This window comes from Sylvia atricapilla, chromosome 10, assembly GCF_009819655.1.
Source record: "Sylvia atricapilla isolate bSylAtr1 chromosome 10, bSylAtr1.pri, whole genome shotgun sequence".
Lineage (NCBI taxonomy): Eukaryota > Metazoa > Chordata > Aves > Passeriformes > Sylviidae > Sylvia > Sylvia atricapilla.
Genome location: NC_089149.1, coordinates 9,676,790 through 9,696,050, shown reverse-complemented (window position 1 = coordinate 9,696,050; position 19,261 = coordinate 9,676,790). Strand labels below are relative to the sequence as shown.

The window sequence follows — 19,261 nt, the reverse complement described above, 5'->3', positions numbered from 1 at the left end:
TACAAGTAAACAAGTAAGCACTTGTTCAACATCAAGGAAATGGTCATCAGTTTGCTTTGAAAATACTGTAAGAGTTTACATTGCTTTTACCTTTTTATATTCGATTGCATTTCATTTGACATTTTCCCTATCCTTATGGGTTTGAAATTTAGCTAGGTCTAATTTCTGAGGACATAAGGAAAAGCTTTTAAAAGTACTAAATCTAATATGTATTTATAAAGCAAGTGAGCTTTTATTTTACTGCTTTGCTCTTCTGGCATTGTTACTGCTTTAACAAAAAAATTAAGTTGTGAATCTCCTTTTAAGAATCTTTAGTGTTTTTTTCTGGTCGTCTTGTTGTTGCCTTTAATCAATAATTAAAACTAAAATGTATTCATGTTGCACAGGTTACTCTGACCATTTCCTTCTGCTTATAAACAACATCAGGACTGTTGAAGTCCCAGAATGATTGCCCTTACCTTCTGTGAATGTTAATAGTTCAGTTTAACTGTAGTTCCTCCTGCATACCTGTAATTTGAAGTGGAGTCAGGATGTAGAACTTCATTGCACGCTGTGGTGGATTTCTTTGGGTTGATCTGTGATAGATAACTAGGCTAAAATGTTGTTGAAGAAATGTAATCACTGGCTTGTCTTAGAAAATAAGTTTTGTGTTAGTCAGAACCTCTTCCTGTTCTCACAAGGGTAGTTCCATTTGTTACAATGGAGATTACTTGTAGAACTGATCTCAAGCTTTCAGACTTGCTTAATGATTTCAGCCTTCATTGCTTCTAAACCTCATTTTTCTCCAAATACCTTCTTCATTTCTCCTGTACTATCCCTTACAAGGTCAGTACTATCAAAGGGGGGAAAAAAACCAAAATATTCTCTCCAACTGCTGCTCAGTTCCTCTGTTGGGAAGCCCACAAGATACTTCAGAAGCGTCAGGCAGCTGCTGTGACCTCTTCCTCTCATAACCTTTGTGTCACTGCTGCCTTGTGCTCCCTTCCTCGTGTTGTTTTCTTGTTGTGGTCTCCAATGTGGCCTAAGGCTGTCAATATTACTGCTAGCACATAGGATCTGTGAAACATCTTAACTTAAGACTAAGTTTAGGTTAAGCACCAGAGTGTTACAAATAATAATGGTATGGGTAAAGTAAGCAGGGCTTGACTTACGCAAACTTCTACCCTGGAGTTTTCTCTCAGACCCTTGGCATTCATTTGTATATTCAAATGTTTAATAACCGAATTCCCTTAAAATATCCTTATTTGGTTCATGCAGGGTTCTGGTTGGGCTCTCCTTTGGCACTCCCTGTATCTGCAGTTGTTTCTGGCACAGGGAAATTTTTGTGACGACAGTGCTAGACCTAAACACTGCGTGCAGCATGTGCAGAGGGTGGTGTAAGTCTGAACTGCAGAATCCTCGCTCCTTTGGTGTTGTGGCTGCCTTTTCTCACAGTCATTCTTTGCCTCACTACTTCTTTTCTTACCTCTCTTTCTTCCCTTACTGTCCCTGACAGAATGGCTTTGAGCCTCTCTTTGTGTTTGAGATTGACAATAACACCAATACCATTAAAAGGAGGCCAGGCACTCGCAAACAGGTGAAGAGCATGTGGTGTGTTGGTGTTGTGATTGTCCCTCCCTGTGCTGTGCCATGTCCCTTTCCCTGCCCGCTGCTGGGTGTGTGCATAGTGACCACTTCTTGTTAGTCTATGTCAAGCTTGCCCTGCTCTTTTCGTACAGGAATAAGCAGATACATTGATGTTACAGCCCACCTAGTTCTGGTTTATTTTATTGTTCTCATGTGCAAGCTAATGTGTTGTCTAAATCAACTAATATTTGAAACTCATTAAAAAATTAAAAAGCCCTATCATTTTGGCTCTGTCCTGCACTGGAGAAAGAGGCAGTCTTGAGGATCAGCTGTAAGTCTGCACAGGGCCTAAAAACATTTTTATTTAAGGCTTGCCCTGAGTGTAAACCTTCCCTTCTAGTCCCTCTGGCTGTACTGTTCTGAAGTAGCAGAATAGTTGCAAATGTTTTAAAAACTAACTCCCATATGTGTCTTTCACTACCTGTAGAATTTCTAGGTGTCACTTGAAGTTATTTCCTGTGCTGAACTGTGGCTTTGCTATTTGAATGTTGTTTCAGAAAGCATAGTGAGCCATTTAGTCCTCAAATGTTCAAGTTTTGATGGTGCTTTCAATAGGACACAGGATCTGGCCTTCTAGATCCACTTGTCAGTGACAGATGGGCACAACTACAGTCCCTGTTTTATAAACAGGAAAAGTTGTTTATTTGGCTGGTTTTAATATTGGTCATAATTAAAGTGTGACTGCACTTTATTTGTGGCAATGCTGTAAATGCTGACATTGATCTCACTTCCACAAGAGTGAGGTTCTACGCACAGAATCTCACTTACTTTATGTGTAATCACAAGGACCAGTTTTTAGTGTTTGTGGCAGATCCAAAGTGTGTATTACTGAGCCACTTGTATATGGGTTTCTCTGATTTTTCAGACATGCATAACATCCTCAAAACATTAAAAATAAAGCTATTTATTTTTAGTGGTGGCTGAGAATGGACTGTTGTAGGGTAAAAGTTCCTATTTTCTGATGACATAGGTGATACTAAAGAAGCTTTGCCTCACTTACTGTTCTTAATTCTGTTTTTAATGTCACTGTATTATATGTAAAAAAAGCACAGTACCTCCCAGAAAACTCAGGAAGGTAGGAAGGCTTGAACAATAGTTTAGCAAGTATTTATGTGTTGCCTGTTGAGCATTTCTGAGAATGTGATCGCGATCACCTCTTCATTTTTCACTTTGCTGCATTCCACCTTTGTGTATGACCTGTCAGCTACTTGCTAACTCTGCCACTGCCTTCTCTTTCTTTCTGCATTCAGTCACTCTCAGGGTTGAACCAAGAAAGCTGTGCTACTACCCTGCCTAGTGCCTCTACCTTCAGTCCTGTCAAGGTATCTCTTGCTATTATCATTCACCACTAGAGCCAACAAAAAAATCTTGGATCCAGACATCGGTTTTAACAGGTGTTAGTCTGTCAGCATCTAATCAAAAGTTCAGGTAGGGTATGAACCTGATTCACCTGATTAAACTGTAGTAGGTATTACCTCATCTTAGCTTTAGGCTGTGTCTACAGGAGGCCTGTTCTATAAAACATGGTAACCAGTCTCTGCTGCACAGGGTTGTTGGTTGTCTTTGATGTTGCTTTTTCTGTACAAGATTATTTACTCTTGATCAAGTTGAGTTCATCAAAAGTGCACTTGTATTCTTTGCCTGTTTCTTTCTTTCCTGTGGAAACTGCTGTGCTGAATGCATTCCTCACAAGAAATCATTAGTCCGTGTAAGCACTGTGATGAAACCGCAGTGTGTTTCACTGGGGACAGATGTTCAGTAAATAGCAGTTCTGCATTAGCAAAGGTGTCAAAGAGGAGTATTGTTGTTGGAGCTGCTGTATTGCCAATTCTGCATGCTGCTTAATACCTGTTTTTTAGTGTCCCCTCCACAACTTCTCATTTTGGGTTGCAAGAGTTAACAATGATCTGTCATTTCATAGTCAGTGCTGTTTCACTATTTTTTTTCCTAAGGAAAGAAAAAGCAGTTGTGTCATTTCTGTAAAAGAAAAAAACTGTTTGCAGAGATAATGCTTGGGAAACAACATACAGTGGTTTTTCTTATTTCTGGTTATTTATCTGTAACACATTTGGATGGATGAAGCTTTTCTTAAAATACAGCAAATTAAAATGTAGTTAAAGCTTTTCCAGATTAGGACCATTCATACTCTTCTGCTTTTTTGTTCACAGAGTGATGACAGATCTACCATCTCCCCTGGCTCACCTACTGCTCAGACAGGTAACAGAGACAGGAAAAAAATTCTGAAAAATAAGATCAAAATGCCTACTTGCTTATTTGTCCGATGAAGAGAGGGGAGCATCTATTCCCACCTCTGTCTGTGGCACTGCTGTGTGTGAGAATTTACCCAGTTACTTGGGTCTCCTTAGAAAAACACAAGGGAAGAGACAACAGGGCTGAAGCATGTCCTTAGGCAGAGCACAGCTTTTGGCTGGTTTAGGCCTTCATAGAGGCTTTGGCACACAGATGCATTCAGCAAGAGTCAGAACAGTTGTTGGAATTGGTATGTGGAATGTGCTTTGCATGCAAGTGTCCTTGGAAGTGCCTTTTCCTGCTCTACTTTTATCATGCATGGCTGTAATTTATTTTGTCATCATTACATTAAATTTTTTGGTTTGTTCTTTTTAATTACCACATTGCTGTACCCATTTCCTATTTAAACTCTAACCATTTCCTTCTTCCTCCTTCCTTTCCTGTGCCTTTCCACATTTGTTTAGTCCACCTTTCCCCTCCATATCCTGGCCATGCAGCCCCGCCTTCCTATAGAAACCCTTCCCAGCGACCTGAGAGTTTCCTTTTCCGAACAGCTGTCAGGGATGAAGCCAAGAAAGGTAGGTTATATAGCTCAGAAATCAGCTAGTTTTGCTACATTATACTGATATCTGCCTTAACTGGGGCTTGCAGTGTTTTCTGTTATCAAACTACTTCTAGAATTCCATTTGTAGACAGATGACATCACATACATTGTGAACAAACAGGGTTTTATTTGGAGCTGTCCAATATTCTTTTATCATATCTGTGGAAGTGTGAGAATTGGCTCATCCTTTGCCACACAAGCCTTCAACAGCTTGATAATTCTTGCATTGCCCAGTAGCCTGTAACAAAATTGCAATTTCTGGAGAAAGACAGAACCGTTTCTACATATTCCATGTGGCAAAACTTGGTCATCATTTGTGCGTGACTGTTAGCCAACAAAAAGATCAAAATCTAAACAATGAGATAATTGTATTGACATCTCATTTAAGTTGCAGACCATTCATTTGATTAATAATCAAAAGTAAGAAAGAAATTTGTGAAAAGGAATGTCATGTAGCTATTCTGGAACTTAGTGTGCAGTGCAGTAGCAAACAACACAGAACCAAACCATGCTTACTGATTTTCTTTCCTTCATGCTGCTGTTTTAGCTGTTGCTTCGTCCTCTACCTGTGCCTTGTCTCCTGCTAATGATTCTACAGACCCTCGAGTGAGACAAAACTCCAAACAGCGGGAGGAGGAGCTGGAGCTGATCGAGCAGCTACGCAAGGTAAGTGCTCCAGGAGCCAGAACGTGGGCAGAGCAGGAAATGCATTTTGTGACCCTGCTAAATCTGCCTTTGTCTTATGGCCTAGTTTTGCTGAACCAATATGGGGAACAGTTGGCCAGATTTAAGTGGTGTGGTACAGTCTATGTAGTTCTTTCAGATGGGTGCAGTGGTGTCCACTTGATTGTTTGTGGTAGATAAAGTCAGCTTCAAATTCTGTATAATAAACTATGTCAGCTCCTGCTCATAATTTTGTGGTGAAGTCTGCTTTTGTGTGTGCTTCCTTTCTTCCTTATCAGCTTTCACACTTGTAAGGAGCTCCCTGGAAAGTTCCCTTTTAATGTCTTTTTTTAAAATTCTTTTTTGCTCTAAACCTGACAGAAAAGCAGATGGAGTGCAGAGACTGCTGCAAGTCATGCTGCCATCATGGTTTCCTTGTGTGCTCTAGATCTGTCTGTTGATTCTTGTCTTATCCTTAGTTAAGTGCAGAACATTTGAGCCACAAAAGTTTCTAATATTTATGCTTTTTGTCTACTCAGGGGCACCACACTCCTATTTGTGCCCAGGTACAATGACAATTAACAGGAATATTGGAAATGCCACATGGCATTAAGGTACTGCCCTGCTTTGCCCCAGACTTATTTCTGTGGAGCATGAGGGGATTTCTTGAGGTGTTGTAATTAATTGTTGAATTTTTCCAATAAATAAGAATATACTTATTGAAGCTAATCTTAAAAGCTATGAGCATCCCAGATAGAAAAAAAAATCCCTCTCTATGGGGGGAAGTGTTGAAATAAGGACAGTCTCCTTTCTCTAAAGGAGAAAGGCTACCTTAGATAAAACAAAGGTGGTGTTTGCAGACCCTCTCACGTTATCTCAGATTGCTTTCTATGTAGTCTCTCTTGTCCTGCCCCCAGGTAAGCTTCATTTTTTAATACTTCAAAATTTAGATTCAGTATTAAAACTCGGTGACATTCACACGGCATTTTAAATTAGTTTGAAAGCCTGAATTGAATTTTATTCATTCTCTTAAACGAATGCTAACTACCTTCTTTTTAAAGGACTGTTTATGTCAAATAGTTCAGTTTTTATTTAAAGGCAAAAGTATTGTCTTGACTTTTGTTTATTGTGTTGTCCTCGAACCCACAAAGACAATTATTTTTACTTCCCTCAGCAGAACCATTCTCTGGCGACATGCAGGGTTAGGAATACTGACGTCCATTATTTTTGAATAATGGTTGTATTAGTCCACTGTGCTGTACAATGAAAACTGTTTTTTGTTGAATCAATTGCTCCCAGACTGTGGCCAGCCGTGGGCCACAGTAATGCGCAGGGCTTTCCTTGGGGTTATTCAGAAAGCTGCTTGGAAATGCCATGAGGACAGACAGAGTTGTATTGCAGGAACTCTGCCTCGTACAAGCTTGTGCAGAACGAACCTTCTGGAAGAATGCAGCTCTCAGCTCCCCGTGTGTGTCCCTGTTGGTTTCCACAGAACATCGAGTCGCGGCTGAAGGTGTCGCTGCCCAGCGACCTCGGGGCAGCTCTCACAGACGGCGTCGTTCTGTGCCACTTGGCCAACCACGTGCGGCCCCGCTCTGTCCCCAGCATCCACGTGCCCTCGCCTGCTGTTGTAAGTGTGTGACAGTGACACTGCTTTATAGCTGTCCAAAGTGACATCCTGCAAAGCCCTGTAATCCAGACAGACGCTAAACTCGGCATTCTCCTCAGTGGATGTATGTGACAAAAAGTAACCATCTGTGCTGTTTGAAAAAGATCTGTAGTGTCACTAAATGAAATTCTGTTGGGGTTTGTTTCATTTAAAGGAGGTTACTTCGTACAGCTTGTAAGCAAATGTTAACATTTTCGTGTCCTCCCTAAGCTCATTAACTTCAAAACTAGTGAAATAATGAGACAGTTCAGCATGAAAACTGAAATAGGATATTTTAAAAGATCAAAATGTATGAGAAGTTCGGGAAAACATAGTAAGGAATTACAACAAGTAAGATCCCACTACACAAGGTAGTGAAACCAGGCAGAGACTAAGTTGATTCCTGTGTCCACGGCACTACAAATTCCTCTGCTTAGGAATTTTAGCATAACACACTCAAGATACTTGGAGAACAGCATCTCCTGGAACAAAACAAATCCCATCATACCTTTCTGATAACAGGCAAAAAAGGTGGCTGTGTCAGGGGACTGTTGAGATCAGGGAAGTATTGCAGTCTACTTTGTAGGGAAAGCACAATTAGAGAAAGGTCAAAATCTGTGAGATAACAGACGATTTATCCAGTTCATGTTTATGGAAGTCAGAAAGTTCAGTAAAAATATTTAGGATCAGCTACTTGAAAGTGATGTGGACAGGCAGATTGCTTGTTATGCACCTTTAAATTGTGCGAGTAAGGAAAAAATCAAGAGATTGTTCCTTGGGGAAGAAGTTGAAACATGCACGCAGTCTTCACTTATCCTTCTTTTGGAGTGAGTCTTCCTGTTGATTGGAATCTGCACTGGCACTTCCAGGGCTGCCAAGTGTGTCATTGTTGTTGTGTCCCTAAGAGTTGATGTGACCAGGCAGATTGCCCCTTTATTTTGAGAACGACTGAACTGGACACACCAACATTTTATGCAGATTGTGGGATCATTGCAAGCAAAGGCAGGGAGCCATTGCTCAGGAGACTTGCATCAGTGAGATAGTTTCAGTGGCCTGGTTTGATGTGCAGCTGAATGTCGTGTTAGGAATTAAATCATGGCTTTGTCATGTGAATCCCAAGGAAGAGGCAGCCTGGAGTCATGTGGCTCCAGGAGCCGAAGAGGCATCACGTCATGCCTCAGGCACAGTGTGGTCTTTGTACTCCCTTGGTCCTTCTGGAGGAAGAAGCTAGCACTGGCCTTTACCCTGCTTCCTTGGTGGGGAAACAAAGCACATGAAGGGAACAGAAGAAACCCCATCACTTACAGAACTGTTGAACTCCTGGAGGTGCTGCCTGCTGCTCCAAAGTGTGTTCATAGGAGCACGGAGCTTGTGTCTCTTGAATCAGAGGAGAATAAGCTTTGAGAGCAGGAACAAGACAGAGCCTGTGCGGTGGTATGTCTGAGGAGGTGTGAAAATTGACTGCAGAAAAAAGCCTCAGTTGAAAAAATGCCAGTGAGTGTAATTGGGACAGCTCCATCAAACACATCTACAAGAGGCTGACAAGCAGCAAGCTTCACTTCCAGTTTTCTGACATTATTTTTTGGTTTCATCTAGCCTTTATTTTTTTACCTCTTTGTTAATTGAAGTATGGTTTGATATTTATATAGAATTGCATTATAGTAATCCAGAACAGACTCTAGATTGCTTTATGTCATGAAATTGCTTTGAAATCACAGCATGGAACCCATGGATGTGTATTTCATCAAAAGACATTGTTAAAATTATTATACTGTACTCACTAAAAGTTTTAGCCAGTTTTATATAATGCTGTGTATATAAATATTGCATGGCTTAGAACTTTCCTTTTTAAATATCATCCAGCATTCATAACTTAGCTTTTCATAAAACAGCTTTGAAAACTGGGATGGTTTTCTAAGAAAAGCAAACTTCAGCAGAGCCTGCTTCGAATTAGACAAGCTTATGTCAGCGCAGTGTTTTTGGCAAAGAGATTTACTAAGAGTTTTATTTAAGTAAAAAATAAAAATCTTTTAAAACCTTGCCAGTTAAGAGCACTGTATGCCTTTGCTTCTTTGCAGCCTAAACTTACAATGGCAAAGTGCAGACGAAACGTGGAGAATTTCTTGGAAGCTTGCAGAAGGATTGGTGTGCCTCAGGTATGTATTTCTTCTGTCCTGATACAGTGATTCAGATGCAGTTTTGCTTTGTGCTTCAGAAAATAAAACATTCTTTGGAATATTGGATTAAAACAAAATGATTAAAAGTTTAGAAGGTTCAGGTATAAGCTGTCCTGCAGTATAGATCAGACTTACCTTGCCTGGTCTTCCCAAGCAAAATGAAGCCAGATACAGTTTATCAGTGTAGTATATAGATTTTATATTTTAGTACAGATTCACTTAAATACTGTGCATCAAATTCATAATAGCTGATGGACTTTGAGTCTGCCTTTAGAACTGACAGGTTCTATAAAACCAGTTACATTTTCTCAATATTTGGTTTGTGACAGCTTAAAAGTGTGATAAAATCTGGATGATGGTTTGCACGTGTTTTTTTTATCCTAAAAAAGCTTTTTATCCCAAAGCTTTTCCTGTTCTTCACAATAATTCTCTTACATGAATGTCTTTACTGTCTTACCAACAAATCACAATCACTTTCTTTGATGGTAGCTGTCATTGCATAATTCTTACTTCTTTTGTTATGTACCAATGATAGAAGTCTGTCTTTCCTTGTCCCCTCTTGAAACTTTTAAGGTCTAGGAGGTGGACACATACAAAATAGTCCATCTTATCCTGTTGGTCCAGTTAATCCTGTTTTATGCTGTTCTGTCCTTTGCACTTTGTCTTATTCAGCAGCTGTCTCAGTACAAATAGTTTTAATACATTATATTTTTTCTAATTTACCTTCCAGTGCACTAATTGGTTTGGTTTTTTACATGACTGAGCATTGGTGTTTCCTTTGTAGGTGCTGGTTTCTTTTGTATTCTGAAAGGGAGTATATCCTATGACTTATTTCTCAGCTGCATCTAAAGGCAGTTCTTGAGTCAGTCCTGCAGGATTTTCTGGTGTTTTCAGACCACTTGCAGACATTTGAGCACTGGGGCTTTAGGATGACTTATTTATTGAGCTGCCTGGCAATTTGACATGGCTCACTGGTGAATTGTGTTGGAAGGGGCTAGGGAGTTGTTAGTGATCGTTAATGCTGGGAGATTCTGATCCTGCACTGCTTTGGTCCCCTAAAAACCTTTGGACTTTCAATCCCGGCAGAACTACACAATATAAATTCATCTGGGGTATTGTGCAATTCCATCCCAGCTCCCCTATTTATAGCTCCCTCAAGTATGAAGATACAATTTTTATGGGATTACAGTACTAACAAGATCACTGGAATGACTCACAGTCAAAACCAAACAAACACAAAGGCCAATCAAGAAAAAGTCCCCTGTAACCCCAGGCTGCTCCATCTGCTACCCCTACTGTGTAGGGCCCTCCTGTTTTTCTCATATATCTTGTTTTAATGTGAAAGAGTTCAAGGAGGGTCTCTCTGGGAAAACTTAGTAAAATACCCCCCCTAAACTCCAAAGCTGCTCTCACATGTCTGCATTAACTCTCTACTGAGATGTGAACATAAGGTACCTGTATGTAAGAATGGCATGGCAGCCTAATATGTTTTTCTTGAAAAGTTACCTGCAGGTTTTTCATTTTGTTTCCATTCTAATTACAAAAATAATAGGCTTTCTGAAAGCATGGATCCATGTAGGAATACTTGCCTTTTAAGGGGAAGGCTACTTTCAGAAAGGGCTAATTACAGGCACCACAACACAGCAGCAATTTCTGTAGGACTTTGATCGTTTTAAAGTCCTTGGATCAAAGGAAACCATCAGCTGAACAGGTTGATCCATGCATCTAGATTTCACTGATTGTTAGTAGCTATCTGTGGGAAAGGGAGACAAGAGACACACAATGGGAATAGTTATAGAACTCTTAAACTCTAATTAGTAATGGACATTTCTGCAGGATGCTGCATTCAAGCATCAGTTACACATAAATAATTCCTTGTCCTGCTGTTTTCATTAAGTTACATGTGGAGACTGAACTTTGTTGAGTACTCAATGCCAGCAGCATCTCAGATACCCATAACCTCTTCACTTCTGGAGAAAAATGGGTTTCACTAAGGCTTGTATGAACTGCTGTTTTAACAAGAAATAGTTACATGTTGGAGCTGGAGAGGTGACAGAAACCTCACTGAGCACTAAACACTGACATTGAGTTCTTTGCAATGGGAGTCTTGAAGCTTCTATGTGAGAATTAACCAGGTGTGATGTGCTTCTCAAATGTGTAGGTCGTATCTGAGATGTCTGATAACTGCTTCGTGGATGTTGCTATGGCTAACTGACTGACCTTTTTTTTTCTGTCTGTTTTCCCTTCCTGCTCACACACTCTGGACAGGACAATCTTTGTTCCCCTTCTGACATTCTCCAGCTAAACCTCAGCGTTAAAAGAACAGTTGAGACTCTTCTTTCCCTGGGGACAGATTCAGAAGAATCCAGTCTTGTGTCCCTTTCCGTTCAGCTCTGGGGCTTTGTGGTGTTTTACTGTACTCTAATGCTAACGCTCTGTATGTTCTATCGCTGGGTCTTTTTTCTCTAGTGAAGGATAGTGGTGCTGCTTCCTCCCTCCGTCACTCCAGTGCTTGGGAGCAGATTCTGGGCTTTGCCGTGTGTATGAAGTGCTTTGTTTCCCACGGATGGGACAGAGGTGACAAGTATGAAGTGCAAACATTGCTGCACCCACACCACCATCCTTGACCCAATTCCCATTTGTATTTGCTGTGTCACGTTGAGCAGATGAAATGCTTTCCAAGGGAGGAGGTGCTGTCCCTGGGCTCAAGCGAGGGCTGAGGTCAGGACACGTGGTGCATGCTGTAGTCTCCTGACTGGTGGTGTAGTGAAAACTGCAGTGTCAGTTTGTGCCTCTGTTCTCCCATCTGTAAAATGGGAAATGCAACCACTTTGGTAAACTGCTTGAGGGTTATCTGATAAAAAATGTTAAACAATGTGAAGTATTTTTTCAATGCCAATGTTCTTGATGCAATCTCACAGTCTTAGGAGACATGGTCTGGTGTTGTCCACAGAACTTTCTAACTGGTTTGGTTTTTTACCCCCAGTCCTTTATCCTGCTTCTAAGAGTATTTGATTTCTCAAATTTATAGACTCTGTGGTATTACTTTGAGTCAGGATTTTTAAAACAACTGTCAATGAATCCTGAGCTACTTGAACTTTATAAATGTTCAAGCAGAAAAATTTCAGAGAAATAAAGCTCTTCAACAGCTTTTAAGAGAAAAATTTTCTGATGCGGAAAGAAAAATCTTCATGATCCTGTCAGGTGCTACAGAACGTCATAGCATTTTACTGTGATCTAGAAAAGACTTACCAAAAACTTGTTGTCGCTTGATCTTGGGCACCCCATCCCAAGCTTGTTCCATGCTTATTCCCTTCTTCCTCTTATCCTGTCATTTTCAGAAACGCTTGTATCATGCAATTGCACAAATAGAAGTCCCAGCTGCACAAGCACTCTTCACTGTTTTACAAAACTCAGGTAGTCTTCCATAAAGCTTCACAGCCTTTCCCTTCTCAGGGAAGGCATCCTGGTGCTTTAATGCTTTAATGTCTCAGGGACACCTCTCAACTTCAGGGCACTCCCCATCAGTGTAACAGACCATGTCTCCTCAGAGTGGAGATCCATTCAGGGAGCTCTGCTCAGAGACCAGTGACAGGTAAGTGTTCAGGAAATGGCTGTTCCAAATGTGTCTCCAATAAATTCCTGTTATATCTGCAAGTGCAGTTAAAGGGCTTGGAAGCCCAATGCAAGTGGTGTTGGCATTCCAGCCATAACCTGGAACACCTCTGAAACACAATTTAAGGTACACAGGAGTTCAGTTGCAAATGTGGTCACTAGCAGTAAAAATGTGTTATGTGTATGTGGGTCTCACAAGGTCTTGTACTGTGAAGTGAGTATTTATCAAAGGAGCAAGTAAGAGCTGCTGCCTTCTGTCCAAGTCACACAAAGTGTTCTGTCCGAGCCAAACATCACTGAGTGAAGAAGGGAGTCTTGACAGGAGGAGATTGTTTTATTTTTAAGTAAGCTATTTTTGCACTGCTTACTGGTATGAACTAAAATGAACTTGGTTCCTGTGTTTCTTAACTTCTAATGAACACTGTGATAAAAGCTGCAAGGGGTTTACACTAACAGTGCCTTCCAGTTTTTAAATTTTGTTTGTCATTACTGTCTATGGTATGGAGTCATTCCAAAGCCTTTCCCCCTTATCCTGTTTGCATACATAAGGAAAAAAGATAAGGCATATTTACTCAAGTTTACAAATATTTTCTCAAAAAGCACACTTTTTTCAAAGTAATATACATTTGCTGGAAGAAAAATGTATTTTAGCTTGAGCATATGGCTTTCTATGAGAACTATAGTCAGGGCTCACTTGTTTTCTCTCTGCTTGGAGCTTTGCCGGGGAGGAATGTTGGCCGCCACTGTTTGTGCTGAAGGATTTCTTTAACCTCAAAAATCAGTAAAGACTCAAGGAGTGGAGAAATGCCAGTTGATGTGAAAATAACACATGAAAAATAGTCTCTGTAGCTCTATAGGAAGGACACACTTGGGTTATTTTCTGCAGATACAGAGAACTGTTGGACATGTATCCTGACTGTTGTGGAGTGAGGATGGCCAGGAGGTGCCAAGGACTTCTGTAGGATGAGGCTTTAAATACATCTTAGACTGAGAATAGCACAACTATTAATAAACACTTTGAAACCTCTTTTTGCATGTTGCGTGTTACTGTTACTCCTCAGGATGATTTTGGGGGCTGCCCACTAAGCAGGGGCACTTTGGGGAGGAGGTGAGTGAGTAGTAGTGACTCATTCCCTGCTCCCCAGCAGGGCTTTCCTCACAGCTCCAAAAGGTGTGATAAGGAAAGGAAGCTGTGGTTCCTCTCCTGCTCTTTGTTGTAACACATTGATTGAATTGAAGCAAAGCTTCCTCCTCTTCATCTACTTGGGTTTCATAAACTGCTGCCATCTCAGTGTGGGCAGAGATGGGGGACCATTTGCTATTCCCCTTTTCTCCCACAATCCTTTTTCAAATTCTCATTTGTAGAGTTTTCTATTAAAAGAACACAAGGGATTAGCCCAAGGCCACCTTTCTTGAGTAGTCAAGGTCGTGGTTCCTTTGTGACAAGCAGAAATCCCATGTCCTACCCCTATGTGTGTGTGCTGCCTGTCCATAACATTTCATATTTCAGTCACCTTTTGCTTTTTTTTTATTTTTTTCTTTTCAGTTGAGTGGTTTTCATCCATTTTGTTTTTGTCTTTGTTTTGTTCCCCATTCAGGAGCAATTATGTTTGCCTCTGCATATTTTAGAAGAGAAGGGTTTGACACAGGTAGCTGTGACTGTCCAGGCGCTCCTGGAGCTGGCACCCCCAAAGCAGCAGCCACTTCACCACTTGTCTGCTGTGTAAAGACCTCCGGGACCTTTTGGGTTACCTTGGCTAAGCAGAAGGACCTGAAGACTTTACTGCCCATGCAGTGCATCCAAACACTCAGAGCTCTGTTCTAAGGAAATGAGTTTCCGTGATTCCTGACAGGAATGTTTTACTTCATTTCTCCGTTTTTTTGGAGATCACAACAGTTTCTAGTCACATTTTTTACTATCATTATTTTTGCCCCTTATTTAAAAAAATGAGAGTTCGTTGGGAGGAGGGCAAGTAATTCCAGTGGCTGGCTGTTGGAGCCAGCTGTAGAAACTGACCTTGTGGGATGAAGAAATGGGTTTAGAGTTTGGAAAGTAATTCCTAGGAGAATTTGTTTTTTAAAAAAAAAAAAAAGGTTGTTGCTGCAGTGGCACACAGGAGATTAAATTTAAATTTCTTTCCTTACCCACAGGGTGCAAAGAAATGGAGTTTGCCTCCAAAGAATGGCTGTTTCTATTATAATATTTTAAGAATTGCATCACACAATCTTAGCCTGCAGTATTTGATAACAGGATCGAAGCTCACTACAGCTGTCACTTGCCTTGGCAGGTCTTCATTACTAAAAGTCAAAGAAAAAAAAAAAAAACACTTTTTTTTTTTTCCCAATGGAAAAACTACTGCATGTTTTCTCTGCCAGAAACACCTTAGTAAAAGATGCTAAGTCAGATCTGTTCAAATGGGATTAATCCCATCAGCATTCTTGCTGGGTTCACTTTCAGTTTGGGTTTTAACATGTCTTTATCTTAACACTTTTCCAATAGCAGAGGAGGGAGATTGCTGCTGTCCTCACATCCCCTTCTGGTGGTTTTGTGGGATCACCAGAATCCTGTGGATTTCCCTGCAGTGGGAACAGTGCCAGCCTGCCCTGCTGGTCATTAGAAGCCCTACCAGCTAACACATGTATGAGGGGCTGAAGCATCCCCTGCGGGCACAGAACGGATCATGTTAAGAGCAAAAGTTCCCCAGGTGGGCTGGGTGTTGTCAGAGCAGTGTCTGTGCGAAGGCAGCTCTGAAGGGTTAGACAAGGCTTTGAATAAAGCCCTTTATTAGTTGGAGTTTATGTAGAGAAATGTGCTGGGTTTATGGAACTGCTGTTACTTCATTCCTCTTTCCTTAATGTAAAAATGGAAATTCACTGTACAGAAGTGGGAGAAGCAGCTGACAAGTTTTGCATTTTCCTGGAGACCTGATATGCAAAATAAAGACTGAGATACATGCTCTGGTCCTAGTGACAAGGCTGAGCTCACTACCAGATCAATTAACAGTATTTTTTTTTCTTTCCCCTCACAAAATCCAGCTTTCCACCCCTGCAGTTCCTTTGTCTGGTGTTGCCCAATTTAAAGCATCCCTGAACATTATGCTACTAATATATGGTACATGAGGTTCTGAAAGCAACTCCAGGCATCAGCCATATCCTGTCTGGGATATATTTGAAGCAGAATACATCAAGAGGATTTTATGCAGATAAAGGAAGAAGAAATGGGAACAAATTAGCTAAAAGTCATTTTTGCAGAAGTAAAACCTGCTGTGGGAGCTGCCAAGGACTGCTCTTGGCTGCATTTTTCGCCTTTTGATTTGCAGTTTTGTTTCTATTTTGTTTTGATTCATATATTTTTTCAAGGGCCATTGTGGTGATTGTTGAATCCCTTCTTTCTCATAATTATTCCAGTTGTTTCTTACTGGCATTGGTTGGTCACATTCCAAGTGAAGAACACTTGGAAGGTGTAAAGGGTACCCAGCTGCAAAGAGAACCCTCTGTATGCTGGGCAAATGCAGTGCCCTGAGCCCTGCAGGAAATGGAAGTGCCAGGAATTCACAGGAAGAGCAGCTCCACACAGGCATTCTCACCCCCTTAAGTATTTTTTGTGTTTCACTTAATGCTGTTGGTGAGGAGTGTTGGTCATTCCCACAGGGTCCACAGAGGTGTCTGAAGCGTCTGCTGCTGTTTGCTGAGGGGAAGATGCTGCCACTCACAGGCAGCACCACAGACACAGAGTGTTCCTGGTGTGTTTGCCTCTGCACGTTAGAGTGAGGGAGGCACTGACTTCGTCTTGGTTTCCAGCATTAGGTCACCTGTTGTTAGAGGGATAGTTGCATTTAGCAGCACACCCATCATGGGCTATTTAAATACCCGTGTTTGAAGAAAACCATTCCCTTTGTGGAATTGTGAGGGTGTGGTGATTGCTCCAGCACTTAAGGAAAATGAAACTTAGCAGTATTCAGGTTGGTGGAAATTTCGTTATTTAATTAACAGTAGTTTTTAATGGGGCGGGGGCTCAAGTCTGGCCTGCCATTTCCTATTGCCATGTGTAGCTGGAGGCCAGGCAGAGGGTCCCTGGCACCAGGTACTTCATTGTGAGCAACATTCCCTTTGGCAGTTTCAATGTAGGTAATTGTGTTAGTTTGACATTTGTAATGTTACATTTTCAGGCTGGCAAGCACTAAATCTTGTCCAGATGCGTAGGACAAAATCCAAACCTAAAGTTTCATCATACGGTTTATTTAATGTGTTACACCAAACCCACTTCAGTTCTCTTGCAAAATGGGTTGGGATTTTTCATTGTAGTTATGTGCAATTTTTGTTGTATTCTATGAGAAGAGTATTTGAAAGAAAACGTGTAAAGTTCTATTCTGTGTGTTAAAGCAATGAAGAGACAGTTTTTCCTCTTCGGGGCATTTGTGTCGGAGAATGTGGGAAGGATCCACCTCCGTGTTCGGTGCTGCGGGTGTTCACTGACTCCACGGTGTCACACTCCGTCCTCGAACCTGGCGAGCCCTGAGCAGTGTCTGAGGCTCTGCAAGGTCACACACGTGGCCCAGGCACTCGGGAGCCCCTAATGCTCTCTGGGGCCAGGGCAGAGCAGCTGGGGGTCCCTCCTTTGAAGGAGAGGCTTTTGTAGAGGCCCTGCCCACTGCTTAAAATCCACCAGGGACAACTCTTGACAGCACCAGAGCACCTCTTGTTCTTGGTAGCAGCAGGGTGGCAAATGGTATTCATACCTCTCTATGACTATAAATGGTTCTTTGAAAAACTGTTTTAGAAACAGATGATTTAAAAGGTGAATTTGGACATCAACAAATTCTTTTGTATAGCTATCGTGATGTACTACAAAGTGATCTAATTTTGTTATTTCTGAAAACAGTGTAAACGTGTAAGTAATAGAAGAGTAAAGGATTTTAAAGCTTCACCCCATGCTGTATGTCTGTAAATATATTCCATCATTTCTGTTACATATAAATGTGTCTGAATATTGTATATTTTAAATGGTCTGTATTCTGCCAGTAGTGTGAACTTCTAGCACATTGATAATATAAAAGGAAAACATGGGTATTTGAAATAAAGTTTTAAAACTTACATGAAGTGCAGTATTTCTTCCTGCTGTTTTTCTGTTGCACCAACGAATGTCACATCCTCTGTGTCAGGTGTTTATTGCCATTCCACATCATCCCAGTTGTCATTTGATGGACCTACTTTGATTTTCTACTTCTCATAGTTAACCAGGACAGGAAAATCCCAGAATTTTTACACATGTTTTGCAGCCACATCAGAAGCTTTTTCTTGGGAGTATTTTTAACTTTCCCAGATACTGATTTTGCACAGAATCCTTTGCTCATCCCTCCACAGCCTCTTGTTTTTTACAAAAGTATAAATAAGTTATGTGTAAATTATACATTCTGGGTTTGGGGTTTCCTGCTGCCAGTCCCATTGCTCCTTGTTCTCGTCCTTTGCTTTTGGCCTGTCTTGGGTTTAAAGTGTAAAACTCACCTCTGCTTCCTGACCCTGCTGCATTTGAAAGGTTTACTCTTAGCCATGATGTTTAGTCCCCTTTTCATCCCTCCTCATCACTGGTTTGTTTGTTTTTTAAACACAAAAATACAAAGCCTAGAAATTGCCAGAAATCCACAAACCCCTCCTGCTTGTGTTACCCTTGCGGTGCTCTTCCCTGCTTGCCAGGCTGCTCCAGCATCCTTGTCTGACCTGGTTACTCTGTCAGCCCCTGGGGACACCTCCATTCCTGCCTCTCTCAAGGCTGCCTAGCTCTCTTCAGGTATTTATTTTTCCTCCTCAATATAAAGCTTCCTCCTAACCAGCTTCCCAATTCTGCATTTAATTCCCAGGAAAACCCTCTCCAAACGGGCACATGATTTCCCTGCAGAAAATTCTATGTATGTACATCTTGATCCCATCTCCACAGCTGGAAAAATGGAGCAGTACCAACTGTGGCACAGTTCTCAGAAGTGCTGGGTTTGGGACTCTGCTCCCATCCCTGGCTGTGCCAGCCTGTTTGCTTGGCAGCTGCACAGCCCAGACACAAACTCTGCTGTGGTTTCCACGGAGTGAGGGGAGGCTCACACGGAGAGCAGTGCACTGAGATGAGCTGGTGCAGGCAAGGAAGCCGGGAGGAGCTGGATGGGTGGCACTGTGGTCACTGTGCCCAGCCCAGAGTGTGTGGCAGGTCACAGGGCTCAGTCAGGTTACACACCTGTGCCCCCTCTCTACCCCACAGTGGCCTCACGTGGGAACTTGAGGTTCCCCAACTTCATGGGAAAACCCTGTTCCACTGTTGCCTCTTTGTTTTCAGAGCTGCTTCATTCTCTTCCGAGAAGTAAGTGCAGCCCAGCATCAGGTTTCAGTTGTTTGGTTGCATTAATAAAGAAAGTGTGCTCAGAGTATGACATAAACAGCAGAGATCTGCTGCCCTCCATCTCACTCTGCTTTCCTTACCTCAAAGCCTCTGGAGAGTTTCATCACCAACTTCATTCCTTCCCCCCAAGCAGGTCACCTGTTAACACCCCCATCACACAGAAAACACAGGTCTGTGGTGAAATGTCCTGAGTCAGCAGCACATGAAGAGTTAAAATTAGGAACTTAAGTCCCGGGTTTGCACTGAGGCACTTCCTGCAGGGGGGTGTAAGCACAGTCCTGGCTCAGTTCCAG

At 41.6% G+C, this 19,261-nt stretch overlaps 1 protein-coding gene across 3 annotated transcripts in view; it reads left to right on the top strand.

The window, feature by feature from the left end:
• Window positions 1-17,677, top strand: part of LRCH3 (leucine rich repeats and calponin homology domain containing 3) — a 62,131-nt gene extending 44,454 nt beyond the window's left edge. The window contains exons 16-23 of one of the 3 annotated variants that reach the window (XM_066325918.1): window positions 1,496-1,576; window positions 2,877-2,948; window positions 3,795-3,843; window positions 4,341-4,454; window positions 5,028-5,146; window positions 6,636-6,773; window positions 8,870-8,947; window positions 14,182-17,677. In XM_066325918.1, the coding sequence (XP_066182015.1) occupies window positions 1,496-1,576; window positions 2,877-2,948; window positions 3,795-3,843; window positions 4,341-4,454; window positions 5,028-5,146; window positions 6,636-6,773; window positions 8,870-8,947; window positions 14,182-14,310 (780 nt within the window). In that variant the 3' untranslated portion in view covers window positions 14,311-17,677. Of the gene's footprint in view, window positions 1-1,495; window positions 1,577-2,876; window positions 2,949-3,794; window positions 3,844-4,340; window positions 4,455-5,027; window positions 5,147-6,635; window positions 6,774-8,869; window positions 8,948-11,236; window positions 13,613-14,181 lie in introns of those variants that run through there. The other 2 variants (XM_066325917.1, XM_066325919.1) reach the window with 2 other exon arrangements.
• Window positions 17,678-19,261: the final 1,584 nt, after the last annotated feature.